This window comes from Camelina sativa, chromosome 11 (assembly GCF_000633955.1).
Source record: "Camelina sativa cultivar DH55 chromosome 11, Cs, whole genome shotgun sequence".
Classification (NCBI taxonomy): domain Eukaryota; kingdom Viridiplantae; phylum Streptophyta; class Magnoliopsida; order Brassicales; family Brassicaceae; genus Camelina; species Camelina sativa.
The window spans coordinates 46,070,208-46,091,820 of NC_025695.1; the positions used below are offsets into that span (position 1 = coordinate 46,070,208).

Genomic DNA, 21,613 nt, shown 5'->3' on the forward strand with positions numbered 1-21,613 from the left:
GAATAAATATTTAATAAATTAGATTTAATATTTTATATATTTAAAATATAAGCAATGTTGTATCTTAGTTTTAAAATATATATGTCATTATTAAATAATTTAAATATTTAAACTTAGTTTTATAAATAAAATTAAGTTATACAATTGTTATAAATAGTTTGTTATTGTTTCCTAAGATTTCTAAAATAATAAATGATATATGTTAAATAGTTTCATTAAATAATTTTGATAATATTTTTTTCTTATTTTATTAATTAATATAAGTTTTTTTGTTAGTTACTAAATTAATTAAAATGTAATGGCATTTTTTTGTAATATGCTACATGATAATAGTGTTAAATTTCGAACAACATTTCTTAAATAAGTAAATAGAGATTTAATTTAATTTAAAATTTAAAATTATATGTTATAAAATTATTTAAAAATTAGAGTATAGTTAAGAGTATGTGATAATAATAAAAAAATTTTAAAAAGAGAAAATAATAAGTAGGGTTAAAACTACATAAGTATTAAATAAAAATATTAGTAAAAACTCAACTGTCAAAATATTATTTATGATAAAAAGTATTATGGCAAAGAGACATAAATCTAAAAGAAAAATATAGAGTGAAAAGTCATACTAAATTGAGGCAATCTTGCCAAAATTAGTGTTCAATATATTATAAATATAAGATGTTTTATGAAAAATTATGATAAAAGTTTGCAACCATTATAAAAGTTATTAATATTTATATTACTAGCTAGCAAAAATCAATTATGAAAAAGTGATCTTAAGTGAGAATAGTGAACGAATAGTTGTAATGAGTTAATGTAATTTTCAAGTAAAATAATTATAATTATATTCTAAGTGAAAATGTATCAAGAAAATTTATAGTAAAATACACAACTTCTAAAAATAAAATAAATATTAAATATTGAAAATACATATTTTACAAAAAGTTAAGATAAATAGTCGCAACACTAAATTATATATTTAAAATTGTATTAAAATTTCTATATTGCTATAATCATTTCTAAAATCTTTAGTTAGATTATATAATAATATTGAATATTAGATATTAATATATTAATATTTAAATAGTTTTTATTCATCAAAAAAACAGAAAATATGTTACAACGAACAATGATTTGTTAGTTATTGAAGAAGAGATAAATATATATAGAGTTCAAAAGACATGAATATTAAATAGACATAAATATTAAAACAAAATATAGTAATAGAAAAATATAAATAAAATGGTGAAAAAATATAATTTTACAAATGCAATAGTATAAATAATTTTTAAAATAATCACAACATATTTTTTTACAAAAAAAATACAAGAAAAATTCTTAACATTTATTCAGATTATTATTATTATATTAATTATCTATGATTTATGAAAATATATTCATTAATCTTGGAAGTAATTGTTATATACAGGAATATTAAGGAATCTTATATTTTAATTTATGTTTTATGCCTGAGAGAGGGGCATTTATGTAATTGAGGTTAGAAGTTGGTTTAATACCGGAAGATATTACCGAAGACGACAGCTTTAAGAGGAACGTGGGTCATTGACAGTGTTTTCTGCTGTCGGTGGAGAGATATTATTTCAATTATTCTTTTTTTTTTGGTTTTTTCTGAATCGTATAACTATACTTGTGTTTTTATAAAATTATAATGAGTGTTGTGACAATTAAGTTTTTACCACATATGATATAGTTTACTTCGAAACTTGGAATCCAAATTTTTGCACAAACGACTTTTTTTTTTTGCATGAATATAAAGTTATAAACATAAGTGATATTATTATTCAATTATTCAACGTCAATTACGAAATATAATGTGTCTGTGGATCTCTCATCTTGTTTAGTTTATACTATTTGACAAATATTAGAATTTGGTATGGTACTGGGATATAGTCGTAACAACCATACTACTACGCATTATAGCAATTTACAAAACAAGTGGTTCTTTTCAACATTATATTATAGTATAAGTTACAAAAACAAAACAAAACAGAAAAAAAAAGTAAAATTATGTTTCGGAAATAATTCGTCGATATATAAAATATAGAAGATATGACTAGTTCAAACGCAGCTTTTGCGGTTATGAAAGATTGCGGAAACTAGGAATTATGGTTTTAAGCATTATTAAGCATTTTGAATAACTTATTTAACGTTCTAAAATTGGTGCGTTTTAAAATTGGTGCGTTTGCGGTAATTTTAAGACTGGCTGACCAACAAATGCAATAATAGTTAAAACATAACAAATATAATATATAATTATATAAATATTAAAAAACACCAAATATTTTATTAAACTTGAAAATCATTAAAAACACTAAAATAACTAGATAGTCACCCACTCTTTGAAGCGCAAAAAAATATTTACATAATTTTATGTTTATTAGTTTATATAATAATAGTATTTTTATTTAATTAATTTTCTGTTTTTATATTGTTATGTATTTAAACTTTTTTGTATGTGGTCGAATGAGTCAACCTGACAATACACCGTTTCAGTTCAAGTTAAATTTGATAAACTAAAATACAAACCAGCAAAACCCGTATTGATTTGTGAATAGCTACATTACTGTTTCAACTGCTGTGTTTAAAATTATTGATTCAACTTTCTGATTTTTATTCTTTAGTTGTATATAATCTACTAAATAAAACATGTTATTTATAATTTTTTAGATTTTAATATGATTTCTAATAATAGACAATATTGGGTTTTAATATTGTATTATTTTCTGTAAAGAATAATATGTTTTACATAATTTTACCTTTAATTACATACATATACAATTATATTTACAACAAATTATGTGTCGATTGTACCTACTCTCTTACAAACATTAATACATATTTGTGTGTGAATGGATTGTGTTTGATATAAAGAAAAAATATATATAATTTTATCACATCACATACAAAATACACTCTATTAGAAGTAGTATTTTTTTTTGTTTAATGTTTGTGGGTAGTACTATTTATGTCTTTTATATATGTTTATGATTAAGGTAGATCAAATGCAGGGTTATGAACTTTTATGTGGATCATTTCCTTGATAAATATTATCTTTCTCTATACAAACCAGAAATTGGAAGCTTGTATATTAGAATTAGATAGATATATACTGAACATGTTAGATATAGATATACAAATTAAAAGATGAATAAGATTTACATGGACGTAGTCAAAATAAAATAAAGAGGATTTGAATTATATGTTCCCGCTTTTAAACCTTGTCATGAGTTTGAGCCAGGTTATTTGCATTGCTAAATTTTGAAACAACATAAACTTGGAATATTTGCATTGCTAGATTGTCAAACAACAGAAACTTGGTGTCAATTGTATTGTCCAAAACCAGTAAGTGCATCTTAGATGATACATAAAAAAAGAAGAGATACAGTTGAGCATACCAAACAAAAAGAATTATACTTGGCACATCAAATGGTTCAATTTGGATTTGACACAATCATTATCGTGTGGCAACACATTCACAAACACATATATATATATATATCGTCAACATCATCCTCATCAAAATCAATCAACAGAACTCTCGAACTTTATTTCGTGCAAGCTGATTTATTATTGACGAATGATTTGGATTTTTTTTTTTTGAAAACCATTCATAAATTAGAAAATGATCAAACTCCAACCAGGGAGGAACCATTACACGACAGTAGACTAGCTTTTGCCAAGGCATCGGCCTCTGAGTTCTCTGAACGAGGTACATAACAATAGAAAATAGACATAAACTTAAGGGAGAGAAATCGAATATCATCCAAAATCCCGTCGAGTTCAGTAGCTTGGCCACCGGAATTGATAAGACAGATTAGGTCCTGACAATCCGAGTTGCAGACCAGCCTTACAGCTAAAGCCGCCGTGATAACTGCTTTTAAAGCTAAAGCCTCTGCTACGAGGGCAGAGGACACAAATGGTCGAGAAGTACTTCCTTGTTGGGTCAATCCAGAGGTGAAATTTTTGATGGTCCAGCCCAAGCCACAAACCTTAGTCGTAGCATTCCACGCTGCATCAGAGAAGCAGACGCAAGCCTCCGGGTGGATAGGGATAGCTTCGACCGGCTTCCGCTTTGTTTGCTTCTTCGGTTGGATCAGTAAAGCCTGTTGCCAGTTCCTAGCTTCCAGTATCGCTTTTTGGATTACATCATTTTCCGACCAGACTTTGTTTTCAAAAACCAGTAGGTTGCGCGATTTCCAAAGGAACCACAAGAACCAGGGATACAGTGGGGCAATACTCAATCCCACTGGTGGGAGGGTGAACGATTGCCCTACTGACACCAACAAATCCTTAACAGAATTCAGATTATCCAAGCTAGGCAGAGACGCAAAAGGAGCTAGTTGCCAAACCCTCTTCGCAAACAGGCAGGAGCCTAGAACATGCAAAGCATCTTCGTTCCCACCACATCTCTTACAGCTTCCAGCATCACCTATTCCTCTACTTACCAACAACATGCCCACTGGGATGGCATTGCGTACAGCTTTCCATAAAAACATCCTAAGCTTTGGAGAAGTGGTAACCTTCCACACATTCTTACTCCAGTTGAAACTACCTGAATCTCCCGGAACTACTGCCCGCTTGCACAAGTTATAACCAGATTTTGTAGTATACTTCCCTGATCTCTCCGGAAACCACCGAAGCTTATCTGGTTTTGGGGAATCACTCAATATCAGACTGGATTCTTTTATATAGAGAATTCTAGGTAGGTAATTTCTTATGATTTTTAGAGAATATTCGAATTGGCAAGACGATGTGTAATATTTTGATCATCAAAGTGATAGTTGATCATCATGAGCACATTGTTTATGATTAAGGTAGAGAATATTCATGATGATCAACTATCACTTTGCCATATAAGCCAAACGAACACACCTCAGTAGTATCGTGTAGGGCTCCGGTTATACTACTGAGGTGTGTTCTTTTGGATTTTATGGGATTTAAAGTTTCTTCAACTTGTGAATCAGCAACCTAACCCAAATAAAACGCAAAGGGGAAAAAAATCAGTGTTGGCTATATGGTTTTGAGCCGTTGTTATATTTGTTGGTTGTTTCTTGCATTTGGTTGTTGTTCGTTTATACGTTTTGACATTTTGAATGATTTTAATAGACAACCAAAAAAAAAGAACTCTGCCTTTGTTCGTGTATCTCTGCTGATTAGCATGCATTTTCACAACAGAATCTGAATTCACAACCCTAAAAAAATACGTTTGTTATGTTCTCTTCATCACCCGAAAAAACAAAAGAAACAGACAAACCCTTGAAAAGATTTCAAACCCGTCTTTCTTGCACCTCAAGCGATGTCTCTGTTTCCTCTTTAGATCCGACGAGTCTGGTTCTCCTTTTCATCTGAAGTTCTACTTCCCGAATTGTTCTGCACTAAACCACCATTACCCACTGTCTCTCCCCCGTTTTGATCTGCGTTTCTTTCTCTCAGCAAGTTGCTGCCATTAGAAGACGCTGAACTCATCGCTCTTGGTAGCTTCAGTTTCATTGACTCTCCAGTGCCGCTGTTTTCCGGCTTTGTTGCTGTTTCCATGTCTAAACTCACCGGATTAGCTTGTTCCTGAGATGAAGTTGGTGTTGTTGGTGGTGCTGGTGGACCAACAGGGACAAGCTGAAGCACCGCCTTCTTCCACTTCTTTCTTTGGCTTGGCCTTGGCACATTCGATTTACCCTGAAACCAAATTTCATAAAATCAGAAAGCTGTTGTTTCCAAGCTACATCAAACAGATAAAATGGAATTAATCATCAATATAATTTTTACCGTCGTGTTTCCTATGTCTGATAGAGGTTTTCTTCTTCTTCTTGTTCCTCCATCATCATTTCTCTCCTCCCCTGGCTTGTCAGCAAGAGCGTTCTGTAGCAGCATAGCTCCGCGTGAAGCAAGGACTTGTTGTTGTTGGTCTTTATCCTTCTCATCAGATTCTTGCGAGCTCTCCAAGGCTTCTGATTCCGAGATGGAATTGCTCTGCATCCCATCTGCGTTTCTGTTGGAGCATTTCACTGCAGAACATCCACATGACGGACCACAAGATCCCTTTGTAGCCCGGCACTGACACTTCATAGTCTTGCACGAGGAGCTCCTACTGCAAGTGCAACAACATATGTCAGATGGTGATGTGGATTTCACTGCATCATCTGAAGGAGCTTCCAAGTTCTCTTCATATGAACGCCTCATGACCACCACACTCGAGCGCCGTCTTCCCACTTTGAAGTTTCGTTTCCTATTCAGCTTTATAGCCGATTCCAGCTCTGAATCACGCTCTGATTCAAGTTCAGGTTTCCATTCGTCATCAAGATCTGGATCTTCCCGTTCATCATGGTCTGACGTTTCAGAATCAGATGTATCCATGTCCTCAAGAACTATAGTCGAGTTTCGGGTTTCCTGCTTTTTCAAACTATGCTCATTGTTTTGGTTAATTTCTGCGTACAATTTCTTCAACTCCGAGGCCTGTAAAATGGAACGCCGATGGTTTTATATGCTATAGTCAGCTACAAGGATAAGACATTAACTATTTAATTAAACAATATAGAAGATGTTTTCTACTAACCTGTGCTTTCCCTTGATGCACGAGGTCTGCTCTTTGGATCTCCAAGTATCTAACATAACTGCTAAACTTTACTATTTTTTCTTTCAGGTCTCTTATAAGGACATCTTTTTCTCTGCAGTCTGCCTCTTTATCTCGAGCTAGACACCTTCAAAGTTAAATAATGGACAGAAAGAAGAATGTAGGATGAGTTATGCATCATATTTTGAAGATGATCCTCAGCAAGCAACTTATTATCAAAATCATCAGTCACTAATTGAGATTTTACCTCGCAGTTGATGCCAAATTGAACAGATAGTTCATAATACTCTTTGCGTCACCTAGCGTTCTAACTTGGTTCCACCTCCCTCTTCCACCAAACACACGTTCGCGCTCTTCTGCTTCAGATAACTGTGATGCCATGGAGACGAGAGTGTTGGATGAGGTGGCAAGCATATTCTCCAGAGCAAAAATCCTTGAGTTTCTTGCACCAGGAGACATGGTGTCACCATGAACGCTGCTAAGCCAGAGAAGACACATTGTTTACTATATTTCTTTCATCATGAATTGGTCCTGATTTATGCAAAATCTTTTTCTTGCCCAGATCACTCACCTTATTTGGGCATTCTTGAGCAGATCCCTTTCTTCTCTTAGCCGTGCAGCTTCCTTAGCCATTCTTGCTCTCCTGAATTATAGTCAGTGTTATTTGAGACAGTTTAGTAGGAAATCACAAAAAAAAACTTTTTGTCAGGCGATGAATCATGAAACAAGCATTAATGAAAGACATACTCTTCCATTTGCCTCTCGTATTCAGAACGCACTTCATGAACATGAACTGTGACTTCAATCTCATGCTCAATTGCTTGCATCAATGCCTGCAAATGGAGTAAATTTTAAGTTAACAATTACAAACTAACCAGAACAATCACCGTTGACCATACTCTCTAATTTTAGTCAGTAACTAGAAACACAAAGCATCGGTTTCAAAGAATTTGGCAGGTGTTACCTGAGTTCCAGGACCATTAACACTTGCCCCACCTGTATATATAGTAGGATACGCAGTTAGTAGCTTTTATCAGACATACAAACAAAGGTGATCATAGTAATTCATGTTATACGAAAAATCCTCACTTAAAGCTTCACGTGAAGACCCCTTTCGAGTTTCTAAAAGCTCTTTAAGTCTTTTTGTCGCCTGAGATGCCTCTTCTGTCTTTCTTTGCAAAACCTGATAAAACCAGACTTTGAGCAGCCATGATAATAGAAAAGATCAATATTATTGGTCTGGAAGTTTATAAATGTTCTCACCAACTTCTGTTTTTGATTCAAAGCCATGAGTTTGTGCATCTCATACTCATTTCTCCTTCCCTCTTTTTTGAGCTGGTTAAATTCAAAAAAATGATATAAATGAATGTTCCAATACACAATAAATTTCTGAATAACTAAGTTAAAATTTCCTTTGAACTAGAATCAAGTCCGAGATCTTCAAGTCAAATATTTACAAGCACTGGCACTGGTCATATTTGACTAATGACAGAATGACATTTGACTAGCTAGTTCAGTAGTGGAACAAGAGTCAGACATACTCATCAATCAATCAAATCAACTAAGCCTCGAGTCATCAAGAAAAAAACTCTTAATTAGCTAAACTGTTAGTCAAATATACCTGCATTACTTCCTTCTCTCTCGAAGCCTTCCAAGTCCTGAACTGTTCTGACTCCTGCTTAATCTTTTGCTGTAATTGCACCTGAAAAGTAGAACCAAATCAGATTAGCATACTTAAGACATACAGGCATAAACATATATACAGTGAGGCTCGAATAGAGATCACTACAAAAAATAGAACACCTTACCTTCTGGGACTTAATTCTTTGTATTTCATCCTGCAATTTTCCTGCCACATCATCACTTTTCTGCCTTTGTCTCAAAAGCTGAGACTGTGCTTCTTGTTTCTTCTTCAGAACAGAAAACTAAAGACACAAAAGACAATGCATTATGGAAAAATATCTGTGAACACGAGTATAACTAATAAATAAAACCGAAGTTACCTGAGTTTCAAGCGTCTGCAGTTTCTGATAATAATCTTCCTTCTGTTTCTGGGCACCATCACCTGATGGTATGCTAGCAAGGTTCTGTTTCAAACCTTCAATTTCTCTCTACATGCATGTGTGATTTAGTCAGTTTAGGTTCATAAATTTCACTAAAATACAATATAAACCACATAATACCAACCTGCAGTGCTCTTTTTTCCTGTTCTAGCTCATGAACTTTTTTCTCATAATGTTTGAGAACAGATGTACCACCACTTGAAAACCGCTTCATTTCAGCCTTCAAGAAAAATCAAAGTTTACTCATACTTCCGTAAGGAAACAGATGAAAAACTAAAAAGGAGCACACTCCAAAAATGAGAATAGTACCTCCTTTTCTTCAAGTCTCTTATCTAATTCCTTCAGCTCCATATCCAACTTCTCTTGCAGTGAGCAATGCTCAATCTCCTTTTCTTGAAGTTCAAGTTCAACTGCATACAAGGTAAAGCTACTTAAACGGAGATTACAGAGATCACTTCTCATATATTAAACCAGGGAAAACAATTTAGGCTAACAATCTGAAAGTGATAAACAAGTTGTGGACTGTGGTTTGTAGCATCTAAGTGCACGAAAAATAAATGCTAAAACATTAGTTGAGGTACCAACCCGTGACATCAATCACTTTGTCTTCACAATCCGACGACTCATTAGACGAGGGAAACAAGACATTGTTCGAACGAGGCCCATCATCACAGGAATCATCTGAATATTGGCAGTTACTGGATTTCTTCAAGCTTTTGATATGCAACAACTCTCCTTCTAGCTCTTGAATTTTTGAAACGTACTTCTTCACCAAACCAACGTCCTGGAAAATTAGACACTTCAGCGAAAAAATCCACTTGGTCATACATTTCAACAAAAGAATCATAAAGGACATCTCACCTCATTTTGGCACGTTTCAATCTCATCCAAGGATTTACCATTGCGAACAGATTCAATAATCATTATGAGTTTGTCCTTTTCAACCTAAATGGATGAAAATAAAATGTAAAATGCTAGATGTCATATGTGCTTTGATCCATTAAAAAAAAAAGAATGAGTAGAAGAAAAACCTGAGCATCATAAGCACGCTTTGAGAAATGCTCAGAAGCGACTCTTCGTTCTTGAAGTTCGTTTTGTAGCTCACGATTGCTTGCCTCAAGGAGTGATATCTTATGCTTGAGAATCTAAGGAAGGTTATTTATATTGTCAAGTATTAGAAAATGTGACAAGCATAAACTGTTACTATTCGTCTTAGATCAGATGGAATACCTGGAGCTCATCAAAAGCACCGCTATCACCCCGATAGAACAAGAGTTCTGTCTGCAGCTGCTCAATTTGACTCCGCATTCTTTGCATTTGTGCTGTTGCTGGATCTCGATTGATCTAAGTATCGCAAGAAATTACAGGTAGGTTAGGCCAGAAATGAAATATATTGCTGAGCATTCATAATTAAGAACTAGTATATACGTACCACTGCTTTGTTTTGAATATTGCGAGCACGATTTGCGTATTTGAGCGTATTTAAAGTTTCCTCAGCATTTGTATCAGCTGGACTTACACAAGCTGCAACATTTAGAGATCATAAGTTACGTTATCTGATAGAAGGATGAAAACAGTTTTGTCTATGCTTGGATCATAAAATGAAATGTTTGAAAAACCCATACCAATCATCACAGTTTTGCTATTGCCACCTAGAGAATCCTGAATAACAGATTCTTAGCATTAGCATTTCTTCTTCAAAACCATATATACACAAGAACATATAGTTCAATTGACTGAAACATAAGAAACCCTGATACCTGAAGCAAACGAGTTAACTTGCTGTCACGGTAAGGAACATGACCTCCTTCCTTTCTCTTTTTCTCATCTCCAAGTGCACTAATAACATTTCCAAGTGCTAGTAGACCTTTGTTAATGTGAATACCTGTGTAAATATACAGAAAATGAATCTTCTAGATTAGCCACAGTCTCTTTTAAGAAACCAGAAAGAATAATATAGAGCTCAAAGATAGACATAAGGTAACCTTCTTTCAAACGCATCCCATCAGCTCCTGTTCGTTTTGCACGTTCTGACCCCGCTAAATCAACCAAATGAAGCTTTGCACATAGGATATCTTCACCTCCGTTTTCAGTTGTTGTGAAAGAACCGCTGGAAATCTTCTTTTGTTCCAAAGTGATTGTGAAGATTGCATGGGACCGACTAAAAAGGCAAGAACCAAACATTACATTAGCATACTTATAGATCTGATCTAACAACGAAATTTTATCTTTATCTGAGTGAATTATAGTGCAATTTCAGATAATAGATTCACCTTGATTGGCTATTCATGTTTGTGCTGCCAGTAGCTCGAGACAAAGAGCCGCGTGCTAGATACGATCCCATCTCTTCTTTCGTCTTGACTTCTGCCTCGGTAACGCCAGCCAATGTTATTCCTCCACTGGCAGTTTCCCTGATTTGAATTGGAGCTCTTGAGAGGGCAGTGTGCTTTGCTTGAACTCCACTGTCATTTTTTAGGAGGGCCGAGGAATTTGAGTCAAGCAAATCGAAAACTTCTTCCTTAAAAATCTGCATTAAAAGGCAAGTGTATCAGAACAGAAAAGTTTACAAATTAGATCTCGAAGAAGAACAAAGCTCAGCAGATGTTTTTACCTCAATAAAAGACACACGTATCAATAGTTCAGAGTCTTTGGTGGTGGTCTCCACTCTTCTAAATATATCTTCCATAACGTTTGGTATAACTCCACCGTTTGTGCCATCTCCACTATAATTAGTACCCATGGTGTAGGTTTTTCCTGAACCAGTCTTCAATAACAAACAAACAAAGAATTTGATAAGTCAAACAATCATTTAGCTTTAAAAAAAAAAACGCAGAGTTTAGAGATTTTTTCAAAAACAAACCTGGCCGTAAGCGAGAACAGTTGCATTGTATCCTTTGAACAGCGCATCCACAAGTGGAGCAACGCAATGATCATAGATCTTTGAGCACGGGTAGCCAGCATTTCCATAAACGAAATCATAAGTAAACGTATGTGAGCCAATATGAACCTGTTCAATATCACAAGACAAAAAAAAAACAACAAATATGAGTTCTTTCAACTACAATTACAATAAACCTACAAAGGATCGATTCTACATATTTTATAAAAATTCAAATCTCATCACAACCCTTTAAAGAAAAACCTAATAATTTCTCATTCACGCATAAAATTGGATTTGTCAAATTGAAACAATAATCAAATCCCAAAGATTACAACCTATTCTAAATTCGGATCTATTCAGAAATAAAGAAACGCAGAAGAATCAAATGGAAAGAAAAAAAAACCCTTGAAAATTGAATTACTTGAGGCTCTTTTGGGGCTACGGTAATGCAATCTGAGCAACCGTTTAAAAGCTCCGGCGTAATTAACGGCCGGATATTTACAGCAACCCTAACGCACTCTGTGCTCTCCATCTCCTTTTCCGCCGCCGGTTCAATCGAAGAAACCCAGATTCCTTGGGTACGGGATTCAATCCAGAAACAAATCCCACCTCCGAAGAAATGCTAATACAGATCCGAATACAGAAACGTAGGAGAGAGCTGGGTTTAAATTCTCGAGAAGAAAATTCTCAGGAAATGAGAAACATGGATGGAGAGAGATTTCAAATTTTGAAGATAGAGAGAGAGAGAGAGAGAGAGAAGAGGGCTTTTTGTTTTTTTTTTTTTTGAGAGGTTGATAATAATAATAATAAAAAAGGCAACAAATTAATACTCTAATGGAATGTTAAACGTAAGCGCCGCTCAGATACGAATTCAAATTTTTTTCTGCTCTCTTTGCGACCGTTACGCACGTGTCATGCACATGATCGGATTGCTTAAAGGCCCATTAAGTTTAGAATTTCAGCCCAAGTTTTAACTTTGAGCCCATTTTGGTTCTTGATCCTTCTGAACTGAGAGGTAGGAAGATGGAAAGACAATGGTTTGGACTTTGGTTTGGTTTATAGAGTTAAGAAGCTTCAGAAGAAATGGCGACTCTGGTTTCTAATTGAACTTGTGTTGGGAAGGTGTTTTTTTTTGAAGTGATAAAGAAATGGTGAATAGTGGCGATTTGGATCAGGCTCTGCAAGATGGGAATATCGTTAGACAGCTCAATGCTCTCATCGTAGCTCATCTCCGTCATCACAATCTCTCACAGGTGTGTCCTTCATCTTACCCTGATTCTAATTTTTATATGTTTACATACACCTATATAGCATACATCAATTTTGTGTTTGAACAGCTATTCAAATTGGGATTTTCTGAGCATATCTATTTTTGGATTCTTTTTTATGTGTTATAAAGTGTGAAACTTTGAAAATTCAGTCAGATATATTAGTTTTGGAAGCGTAGTTTAAGTAAGTGCTCAAGTTTGGATTTTTCAATACTGTCAAATGGTTAAAGTTTTGATTTTGGGATCTAATTTTTTAAAAGGCGGCAAGTTCGGTTGCATCAGCGACAATGACACCTTTGGATATTGAGGTTCCTCCAAACCGTCTTCTAGAGCTTGTTGCAAAGGTACTTGTTTTTTTTTCCCTTTCTTCCACTTTCTGAAGTATCTCTCTGTCATGGTTTTGGAGTGTTTAGTTCTGTGATGAGAACAGGGTCTTGCAGCGGAGAACAACGGGACATTGAGAGGTCTTTCTTCATCAGTCTTGTTACCCTGTTCTTATGGAGCAACCACTACTCCTAGAACAGCTTCTTTCGACTTCAGGTGATTTCTCTTTATATTCCAATGTGTTATGTTTCTTATTAGATGAAATCAAAACTTCTTATCAGCTAAAGAATGTTTGGAATTTGTCCAACTAGTGCTACTCATGTGAAAGGCTCATCAAAGACTATCCCAAAGCATGAATCCAAGACACTATCAGAGCACAAGGTATACATATTTGTCTCAGTTGACACAAGTCACACCACTTTGGTGATCTTCGAGCTTTTCTAGTTTGGCTGATACGCTTATGAATTTTTTAGAGCGTTGTTAGGTGTGCAAAATTTTGTCCTGATGGAATGTTTTTTGCAACTGGAGGTGCAGACACATCAATTAAGCTCTTTGAGGTACTTGATTTTTTTCTTTTTCCATTGTACCTACCTTGTATTACTAAGCATTATCAAGAATTGATAGTTCTGTGGGGCTGTTCCATGTTTTTCCTTTGAGGTGCCAAAAGTAAAACAGATGCTTTCAGGAGATACTCAAGCTCGACCGTTAATACGGACTTTTTATGATCATGCTGAAGTAAGCCTTTCCTTTTTCCATTATACTGCCACTTAGTTTTTGATTTTTTCAGTATCTCTTATTCTTGTGACTATCATCTGTAGCCATTAAACGATCTTGATTTCCACCCTCGGAGCACGATCCTAATATCCAGTGCCAAAGACAACTGTATAAAGTATCTATTTTTGTTTCCCTTTCTCTACCTATATAGACTCTTGCAGTGATTACAAGAAAATTTAGTGCTCACCTCTTTTTTGTGTTTTTTCTAATGACTTTGGTAGGTTCTTCGACTTCTCGAAAACCACAGCTAAACGAGCATTCAAAGTGTTTCAGGTAGAGATCATGGTTGTTATCAGTTTCTGCTCAGCTACATGGTGCAAAAAACACCGCATGTCATCAAATCGTTAACTCTTAATTCTGTAGGATACACATAACGTGCGCTCTGTATCTTTTCATCCGTCAGGAGAGTTTCTTCTTGCAGGTGATTGTATACAGTAGATACCATCTTGTGAAACCTTTTTCTCTTTGAAACTCAAACAATGATCCAGATGAGGATCTATTCAGTATATTGTAAATAACAAGAAAACTTGGCCTTTACAGGAACCGTTCATCCAATTCCACATCTGTACGACGTAAACACATATCAGTGCTTTCTTCCTTCAAATGTCCCAGATAGTGGAGTAAACGGAGCCATTAATCAGGTACTTATCTGATCAATCATTATTCTGCATTCTATAATCATCTCTTGTGATGAACATGGATTCATGGCTGTGAGATTCTTGGGTTTTTTTCAGGTGCGATATTCTTCCACGGGATCCATTTATGTTACAGCCTCAAAGGATGGAGCTATTCGACTCTATGACGGGGTCAGCGCAAAGTGTATACGTTCCATTAGCGGTGCACATGGAAAGTCAGAGGTCACAAGCGCAGTGTTCACTAAAGATCAAAGGTAAGAAGAATATGCAATATATTTTCTCTTAGAATTCACTACTTTTGCTCAGTAGTTCTTGGTAGAACAATTGATTAATCATATGGCTTTTGTTAGGTTTGTTCTCTCATCCGGTAAGGATTTTACAGTTAAGTTGTGGGAAATAGGTTCAGGTCGAATGGTAAAAGAATATCTCGGAGCAAAGCGAATAAAACTGCGGTCTCAGGTAAACCAATTTTCTAAACCTTTTGAGACTAAAATGTTCACTTGGTCCGACTAATACTAATTGATCTTCACTGTTGTGTTATGCAGGCAATCTTTAACGAAACTGAAGAGTTTGTAATCTCCATAGATGAAGCAAGCAATGAGGTTGTTACATGGGATGCAAGAACTGCAGAAAAAGTGGCAAAATGGCCTTCAAACCATAACGGTACACCGAGGTGGATCGAGCACTCGCCGGTTGAATCAGTCTTTGTTACTTGTGGAACAGACAGATCCATTCGGTTCTGGAAGGAATCCGTCTAGAAGAGAATCCAATGAATCAAAGTAGTGTTTTTATTTTCATAAACATGAAGCATACATGATATTACCAAACTTTAGAAACTCTGGAGATAGATTTGCTTATATAAGATATTTAATTTGGAGAGTTCTGTTGTTTCATGTTGCCTTGTGAAAAACGCAAGTAATGTTCCAGGTCACTGCATAAGAACAAAAAACAAAGCTGGTGAGTTTCAAAACCAGAATTACAGATTTGTCGAGGTTTTGTTTCTGGTGGGAAACTTACTCAGGGCTCTAGTGATTCTCCTTTTGTCTGCAGTTATAAACCTGGTTGGTCTAACGTTCTTAGTCGGTCCACAGATGTACTGTTGTTTAGGTGCCGTGAACGTGAAGTTTACAGGCATCCGAGCAGTCTTACTCGAGGTACCAGCATTACCAACGGCTAACTGGAATGAACTTTCTACTCCGGGTTTCAAGATACCGCTTTTGCAGCAATTAGCGATCTGCTGATTGTAAGGAGTTCCGGGAAGCAAATCGACGACTATTGGCTTACGAATGCAGGAATGCGGGATATTGAATTTGAACTTGGAACAGTCTCCTTGTTCTGTGGTTTGTGCGCCAACCGTGCTCCAGATCACTTCTTTCTTGGTCCATCTCCAGCTCATTGTCCATCCTGGAACCGAACGTTGTTTCTGGTAATTGTAGGCTGTAACCACTGCCTGATATGGATTTAAGCTTGAAGTTACAGCAGAATCTACGAATTTGTGAGACAGGAAGAAGAATAAGAAGAAGAACTTACAACGTAGCCATCAGGCGTCCAGTTCATGAGATCCCATTTGACTGTGATGTTTCCGTTGTTGCTGTAGCGAGCTTCTGCAGATAAGAGAACACAAATGACTTTATAAGTTTTTGGAAGAGACAAATGAAGGTGAATGTGTAGATGGAGAATGACTTTACCTGACGAAGTGAAACAAGAAAAGGAAACCAGTAGCAGGACAACCATAGCTGAGAAGAGAGACTCCATTTTTGTGATTCAGAAGTGGAGAGAGAGACAGAGGGAGAGACTTTGTAAGAAGAAAGATCAAGGCGACGACTTTGACTACATCAAGAGGGTACAAAATTACACATCATTACAGTTGTAGTACCATTTTAATATGCCTTTCTCCCCGGGATTTTGTTTCAATAAATTATAATTAACAATGATTACTTGATCCTAAACTCAACTTGGGTGTACGAGAAAAGCATTAAGTTAACCAAAAACTTAATTTTATCTCCAATTCCTGAGCCAAGCAAAAACTCTGGGTAAACGTTTACATTAAGTCGAACCAAAGATTATTGAAGCTATTTGCTCGTGACCAAGCAAAAAAAGACGAATTCTCTTGACAAAATCATAAAAAGAGGAAAAGAACAAAGACCATAATAATCTTTAGAACAGATGTTGAAAGATCATCAGCATCACATTCTTCGTCTCATCTTGTTGTGCGGTTTCTTAACAAAACTCATATTGATCTGCTTGAGCCGTTTCTTCTTCCTGGCGGTTTTCTCAGGCAAAGTCTCCCTCTTCTTCACATTACTATCCACTTCCTTGCTCTTCTTTTTCAAAAACCGCGGATCAACTCTGTACTCCTTAGGGCTAACAGCGATACCTTTCTTAGCCGCTTCTTTGTACAAACCATTAGCTCTAGTTAGCTGGTTATTAGCACACATTTTCCCCATCAACAAATCATAAGTTTTGATCCCAGGTTTGATTCCATTCGCTTTCATGCTCTTAAACACACTCATGGCATGCTCAAGCCTCTCAATCCCACACAATATCTTCAAAAACCCGTAATACTCTTTCTTAGTCAAAGACTCACCGTACCCTGCTGACTTCATCTTATCGATCATTTCATCTCCTTCACCAATCCTAGCTGCTTGGTACAAACTCTTGATCAGAACAATGTACGTCTCAGCATCAGGTTGACAACCCCATTCACCCATCCTACCAAACAATGTCATCGCTTCTTCAGTTCTCCTGAGTTTACAAAGATTGTTAATCAACACATTGAAAGTCTCAGTATCTCTAGGCACACCACGGAACTCCATTTCTAGTAAAACCTTCTCTACTTCAGGTTGAAGCTTAAACGGATCTTTCTTCCTACAAAGCTTACAAACACAATCAAGCATCATGTTATAAGCTTTGGTACCTATCTCAAATCCTCCTCTAGACATCTCACCAGCTAACCTAGTTGCTTCATCAAGCTTCTCAGCATTACACCAACCACTAATCAATAAATCACAAATGTTCTCATCAGGGAATATATCGTTAGCAGTGTTCTTCACCATCTTCTCAGCGATACTCGCGTGACCTTTCTCACAAAGCTTCTTCACCACAAGAGTAAGTGACTCTTTGTCACGTTTCAAACCGTAATCGTTCTCCATCTTCTCAAAGAAATCAGTGACCTGCTTAGGTCTACCAGCTCGAACCAACCTATCAATCGCAGATTCTAGTGTTTTACCTCCGGCTACACCTTTGTATTTCGATATGATCTCTAACATCCCTTTGAAATCTTTCCGACGACCGAAGTAATCGACGAAAAACGAAACAGTTTCATCGGTATGAGAGAAGGCATCGATCGTATCCAACCACTCGTTGAAGCCTAAAGCAGCGCGACCAGCTTCAGGGGAGAGATTGAGTGTTTGAAGAATCGAATCTGGACACGGCGTGACGTGGGAGAAGCTGAGATTGAGTCTCTTTGAAATGGAGTGAGATTCGGCGTCTGGGTTCCCCGTGAGCTCCTTGGAGAAAGAGAGAGCAATCTGATTCGGATCTGAAGTTTCTGAGTCTGCATTTGTTTCAGATGAGAAGAGTCTAGAAGGAAGTGTTGATAAGATTGAGGAACGGGAAGGCGGCGGTAGAGGAGAATACGATGGTTTGGAAGAAATGAGACGGGACTGAGATTGGAGAGTATTGGCGGAGGAGGAGGAGGAAGAGGTGACGATGCTACGGAGGAGTAATCGCCGGAGTTGCAGAGACGGTAACGACGGCGGCATTTTCTGATTTTTAGTGAGAGAAATTAGTCACCCAGAGAGAGAGAGTGAGAGAAAAGGAAGTTGACTAAAACCCTAATTCAAGATTTAGGAACATCACGAGTAATTGGGCTTCACTTTGGGGCTGGCTTTGAGCCCATTTGTAAGTTTAAATATAATCAATATAAAAAAGTTAATTATCATAAGGTTATTGATTGGGGGTGTAGCTCATATGGTAGAGCGCTCGCTTCGCATGCGAGAGGCACGGGGTTCGATTCCCCGCACCTCCATATTTTTGCTACATCAAAGTTTTAATTTTAACAGCTAAAGCTAATTATCTTCAGGGCATATATATGTGCACAAACGAGACCAGAATAATTAGTTCAATTCACATTAAAGGTTTCTTGGTTAATGTTGCTCGTTTCACACTTGGGGGTTTCAACTCTATTTAAACTTATAAATAGATTAAAGTATCTGATAAAGAGAATTCAAAGACGTTTTATCAAAGATAGTTAATGCCATAGTTTCGTTTCATTCCATATAAATAAGCAAGGATCTTATTGTTGTTCATCAATAAAAACAAAACCGAGCACTAAACATCTCTATTAGGTTTACTCTTCTAATCAAGGCTCTTTTTCTCATTATGTCTATCAAAAGTGTGATTTCACTCCTAGTTGTATGCATCATAGCCTCCGTAAATGCTCAGCTACCACAACTTCCGATTCCCTTTCCTTTTCCATTTCAACCAAGTCCTGGTATGCCAAGATTACTACCAGACATAACTAAATGTTGGTCATCACTAATGAATATCCCAGGATGTATCGCAGAAATTTCTCAATCTATATTGATTGGACAACTTGGCAATATAGGTCCTGCTTGTTGCAAAACATTTTTAGTAGCTGAAGCCAACTGCCTGCCAAAGTTTCCATTCAGTCCATTTTTTCCTCATATCATAAAGGACCATTGTTCAAGAATTGTTGGAGCTCCTACAACAAAATAGAATCAAAATAGCAGTTCCATTTTGTTGTAGCTTCTTATTGTTTTTTTAAATATAGGGTTAATTCAACAATGTTGTACTCACAAATTACCATGATCCAATAAAAGCACACTACAACATTCGTTAAGTCATCTCATCAATATTATCTAGTTTATCAATATGATACTTTAGTGAAAGTACCTCACGCGTGAACATAAACATAAAAAATTTAGTAGTTATGCGACAAAACTTTAACACAAATGTCAAAAATTATGAATTGACAATTTAAGAATATTAGAAATTCCACTCAACAAATATAGTGAATGAAATATCATATATCGTAATCTAGAACACACCATTCAATATGAGAGAAAGCAAAAAATGTTAATAAAATTTGTTTTCTGAGTCATTTCCTTCAACAGATCACCCGATATTGAAAAGAAAACCACACAAAATGTGCTATTAGAGCAGTTGTATCCGTAAACAACTACGATTTTGGCATTGAAAAGGAAAAAAAGGTAACAACCATGATCAGATCAGTAATTCCAATCCAAACTCCCATAACAAGAATCCAAAATTATTGTAGCTCTTTCTTGTGACTTCATCGTTTTTTTTTCTTTTTGGTTGTGACTTTTACAATGATGAAGTCGCTAGCTAATACGTCTGTAGATGAAGAATACATCAATTAAGGGCGGTTAAGGTTTGGAAAAAAGGGGAGCATATTACTACTAGATAATAGTTATAGATTTATAAGGTCGTAATGCCTCCGTAGCATAGTGGTATTGCGTTTGCTTCGTAAGCGAAAGGCCGCGAGTTCGATCCTCGCCGGGGGCTTCTATTTATTTTACCCTCCAAAAAATGTTACTGATCCCTTTATTTTTTCTGAAGGCCCAATAAACAAAGCCGCTTATGGCGTAGTAGTACCGCCGGTCCGCTCACGTCGTCGTCATTTACTTGTACCTCTAAGAAAACCAAAACAGAAAAAATCTGTCTTAACAACGTTTTTTGTCATCTGATTGAAATAAAAGGTTTATGAGCCGTACAAACCATAAACAAAATACAGAAGAAAGAAATAAAAACCTACAACCACACTTGATAATGAAGTCAATCGACTCTCCAAGTGTAAACCAAAGCACAGCCCCACCACACCCAACGGTCAGTCCCAAACCTTCTTCTTTAGCCTTGTAGCCTAATGAGCTATATCCAAAAACACCTGATCCTGCAACCAAGATGGGCCTCCCAGAGATAAATATGATTGGAGTCTCCCATATCTCTTGTGACGCTGTTCGCAATAGCCCCATCCACTTTATTTGCTGAGCTAGCCACCAGGTGACACTCCCAGTAGGCAAAACTTGATAAAATCACCTGAATGTCCTGCAAAATGTATGCATACGGTGGCCACTCTCGTGGGTTGTTAATCGCAGAAACCGCTGCAGCACAATCCAAAGCCACTTCAACCTTCCGAACATGCAGGATTTGCAGAGCCTCTACTGTCCGAAGGCAGCACCACAAAGAAGCTAATACTTTCGTGTCCGTACATGTTAACGCGCTCCTAGCATGGTGCATAACTTGGCCTTGACTATCTCGTGTAATCCATGCTCCACCAACCACTGATCGGTTATTCCGCCATGAAGCAGCAATGTTACACTTAACAACCTCAACCATTGGACGTCTCCACTGCACCTCGATACCAGATTTTCGCCTCTCCCATGTGATGTCAATAGACCCAACAACAGAGTTTGCTATCGTCCAGTGTGCCGATTCTTGATAAGCTTTGTCCACCATCTCTTTAACATCCGTTTGTTTCCCTTGGAGAACAAAATTATTCCGCCATTTCCAGATACCCCACATCAACCATGGAATTGTCCTGCGTAACTCCTCCGGGTACCTCTCATCCTGCATCAAAGTTAATAAAAACTCCCAATTCTTCATAACCTCGGAAGCAGAGAAACCAGCACTAGGCATAGGGACATTTGCAACCGCATAAGCTTGACGTGCTACAGGACAAGTAAAGAGCAGGTGACAGATCGTTTCCTCAGTGTGACCACACACCATACATCTTGTATCCAAAGACTTGCAAGCCTCTCCGACACAGCAAGGGCTCCAGATAACATTTTCCACAAAAAGGTTTTAATCTTTGGCACTGTCTTCAGAGTCCAAACCTCCTTTTTCAAAGCGTTTGCCTTTACCACCTCCTCTGATCGGGGTTCATATAGCACAGACAAAGTTCTGCATAACCAATAACCACTCTTGACCGTATAAGTTCCAGAAGGCGTATAAGGCCAAATGTAGCGATCCAGTTTTGTTCCCGCGGTGGCCATAGCGAGGATCTGCTTAGCATCATCCAATGGAAACAGATTATGGATATT

The 21,613-nt window shown here is 36.5% G+C and overlaps 5 protein-coding genes, 2 non-coding genes and 1 pseudogene across 7 annotated transcripts; 4 read left to right on the forward strand and 4 right to left on the reverse strand.

Moving 5' to 3' along the window:
- On the reverse strand, positions 3,642–4,469 carry LOC104729021. The gene has a single exon (XM_010447922.1). It carries the CDS (start codon positions 4,467–4,469, stop codon positions 3,642–3,644), a length of 828 nt encoding a protein of 275 aa, XP_010446224.1.
- On the reverse strand, positions 5,131–12,321 carry LOC104726681 (annotated as a pseudogene).
- Positions 12,566–15,407, forward strand: LOC104726683 (cleavage stimulation factor subunit 50-like). Its single transcript, XM_010445608.2, has 13 exons — positions 12,566–12,780; positions 13,056–13,139; positions 13,226–13,335; positions 13,431–13,500; positions 13,593–13,676; positions 13,777–13,854; positions 13,938–14,008; positions 14,115–14,166; positions 14,257–14,314; positions 14,434–14,534; positions 14,628–14,782; positions 14,879–14,987; positions 15,074–15,407. Exons 1-13 carry the CDS (start codon positions 12,676–12,678, stop codon positions 15,284–15,286), a joined length of 1,290 nt encoding a protein of 429 aa, XP_010443910.1. The 5' UTR covers positions 12,566–12,675; the 3' UTR covers positions 15,287–15,407.
- LOC104726682 (COBRA-like protein 5) lies at positions 15,299–16,377 on the reverse strand. The gene is made up of 4 exons (XM_010445606.2): positions 16,217–16,377; positions 16,059–16,132; positions 15,546–15,978; positions 15,299–15,459 (listed from the first exon to the last, which is right to left on the reverse strand). Exons 1-4 carry the CDS (start codon positions 16,281–16,283, stop codon positions 15,419–15,421), a joined length of 615 nt encoding a protein of 204 aa, XP_010443908.1. The 5' UTR covers positions 16,284–16,377; the 3' UTR covers positions 15,299–15,418.
- LOC104726684 (pentatricopeptide repeat-containing protein PNM1, mitochondrial-like) lies at positions 16,504–18,350 on the reverse strand. The gene has a single exon (XM_010445609.2). The coding sequence runs from the start codon at positions 18,290–18,292 to the stop codon at positions 16,715–16,717; it is 1,578 nt and encodes a 525-aa protein (XP_010443911.1). The 5' UTR covers positions 18,293–18,350; the 3' UTR covers positions 16,504–16,714.
- Positions 18,486–18,558, forward strand: TRNAA-CGC. Its single transcript has one exon. It is a non-coding gene; the product is annotated as a tRNA-Ala (tRNA).
- LOC104729022 lies at positions 18,912–19,268 on the forward strand. The gene has a single exon (XM_010447923.1). The coding sequence runs from the start codon at positions 18,912–18,914 to the stop codon at positions 19,266–19,268; it is 357 nt and encodes a 118-aa protein (XP_010446225.1).
- TRNAT-CGU lies at positions 20,007–20,078 on the forward strand. Its single transcript has one exon. It is a non-coding gene; the product is annotated as a tRNA-Thr (tRNA).

What these genes read in the sequence shown, in the direction of transcription:
- LOC104726682 (XM_010445606.2), bottom strand. Translation starts at nt 16,283, where the DNA reads ATGGAGTCTCTCTTCTCAGCTATGGTTGTCCTGCTACTGGTTTCCTTT. An exon ending in TTCTTGTTTCACTTCGTCAG is followed by an intron (nt 16,133 to 16,216) that starts GTAAAGTCATTC and finishes TCTTATCTGCAG; the next exon opens with AAGCTCGCTACAGCAACAAC. An exon ending in GGACGCCTGATGGCTACGTT is followed by an intron (nt 15,979 to 16,058) that starts GTAAGTTCTTCT and finishes AATCCATATCAG; the next exon opens with GCAGTGGTTACAGCCTACAA.
- LOC104729021 (XM_010447922.1), bottom strand. Translation starts at nt 4,469, where the DNA reads ATGTTGTTGGTAAGTAGAGGAATAGGTGATGCTGGAAGCTGTAAGAGA.
- LOC104726683 (XM_010445608.2), top strand. Translation starts at nt 12,676, where the DNA reads ATGGTGAATAGTGGCGATTTGGATCAGGCTCTGCAAGATGGGAATATC. An exon ending in CATCAATTAAGCTCTTTGAG is followed by an intron (nt 13,677 to 13,776) that starts GTACTTGATTTT and finishes TTTTCCTTTGAG; the next exon opens with GTGCCAAAAGTAAAACAGAT. An exon ending in GAATAAAACTGCGGTCTCAG is followed by an intron (nt 14,988 to 15,073) that starts GTAAACCAATTT and finishes TGTGTTATGCAG; the next exon opens with GCAATCTTTAACGAAACTGA.
- LOC104729022 (XM_010447923.1), top strand. Translation starts at nt 18,912, where the DNA reads ATGTCTATCAAAAGTGTGATTTCACTCCTAGTTGTATGCATCATAGCC.
- LOC104726684 (XM_010445609.2), bottom strand. Translation starts at nt 18,292, where the DNA reads ATGCCGCCGTCGTTACCGTCTCTGCAACTCCGGCGATTACTCCTCCGT.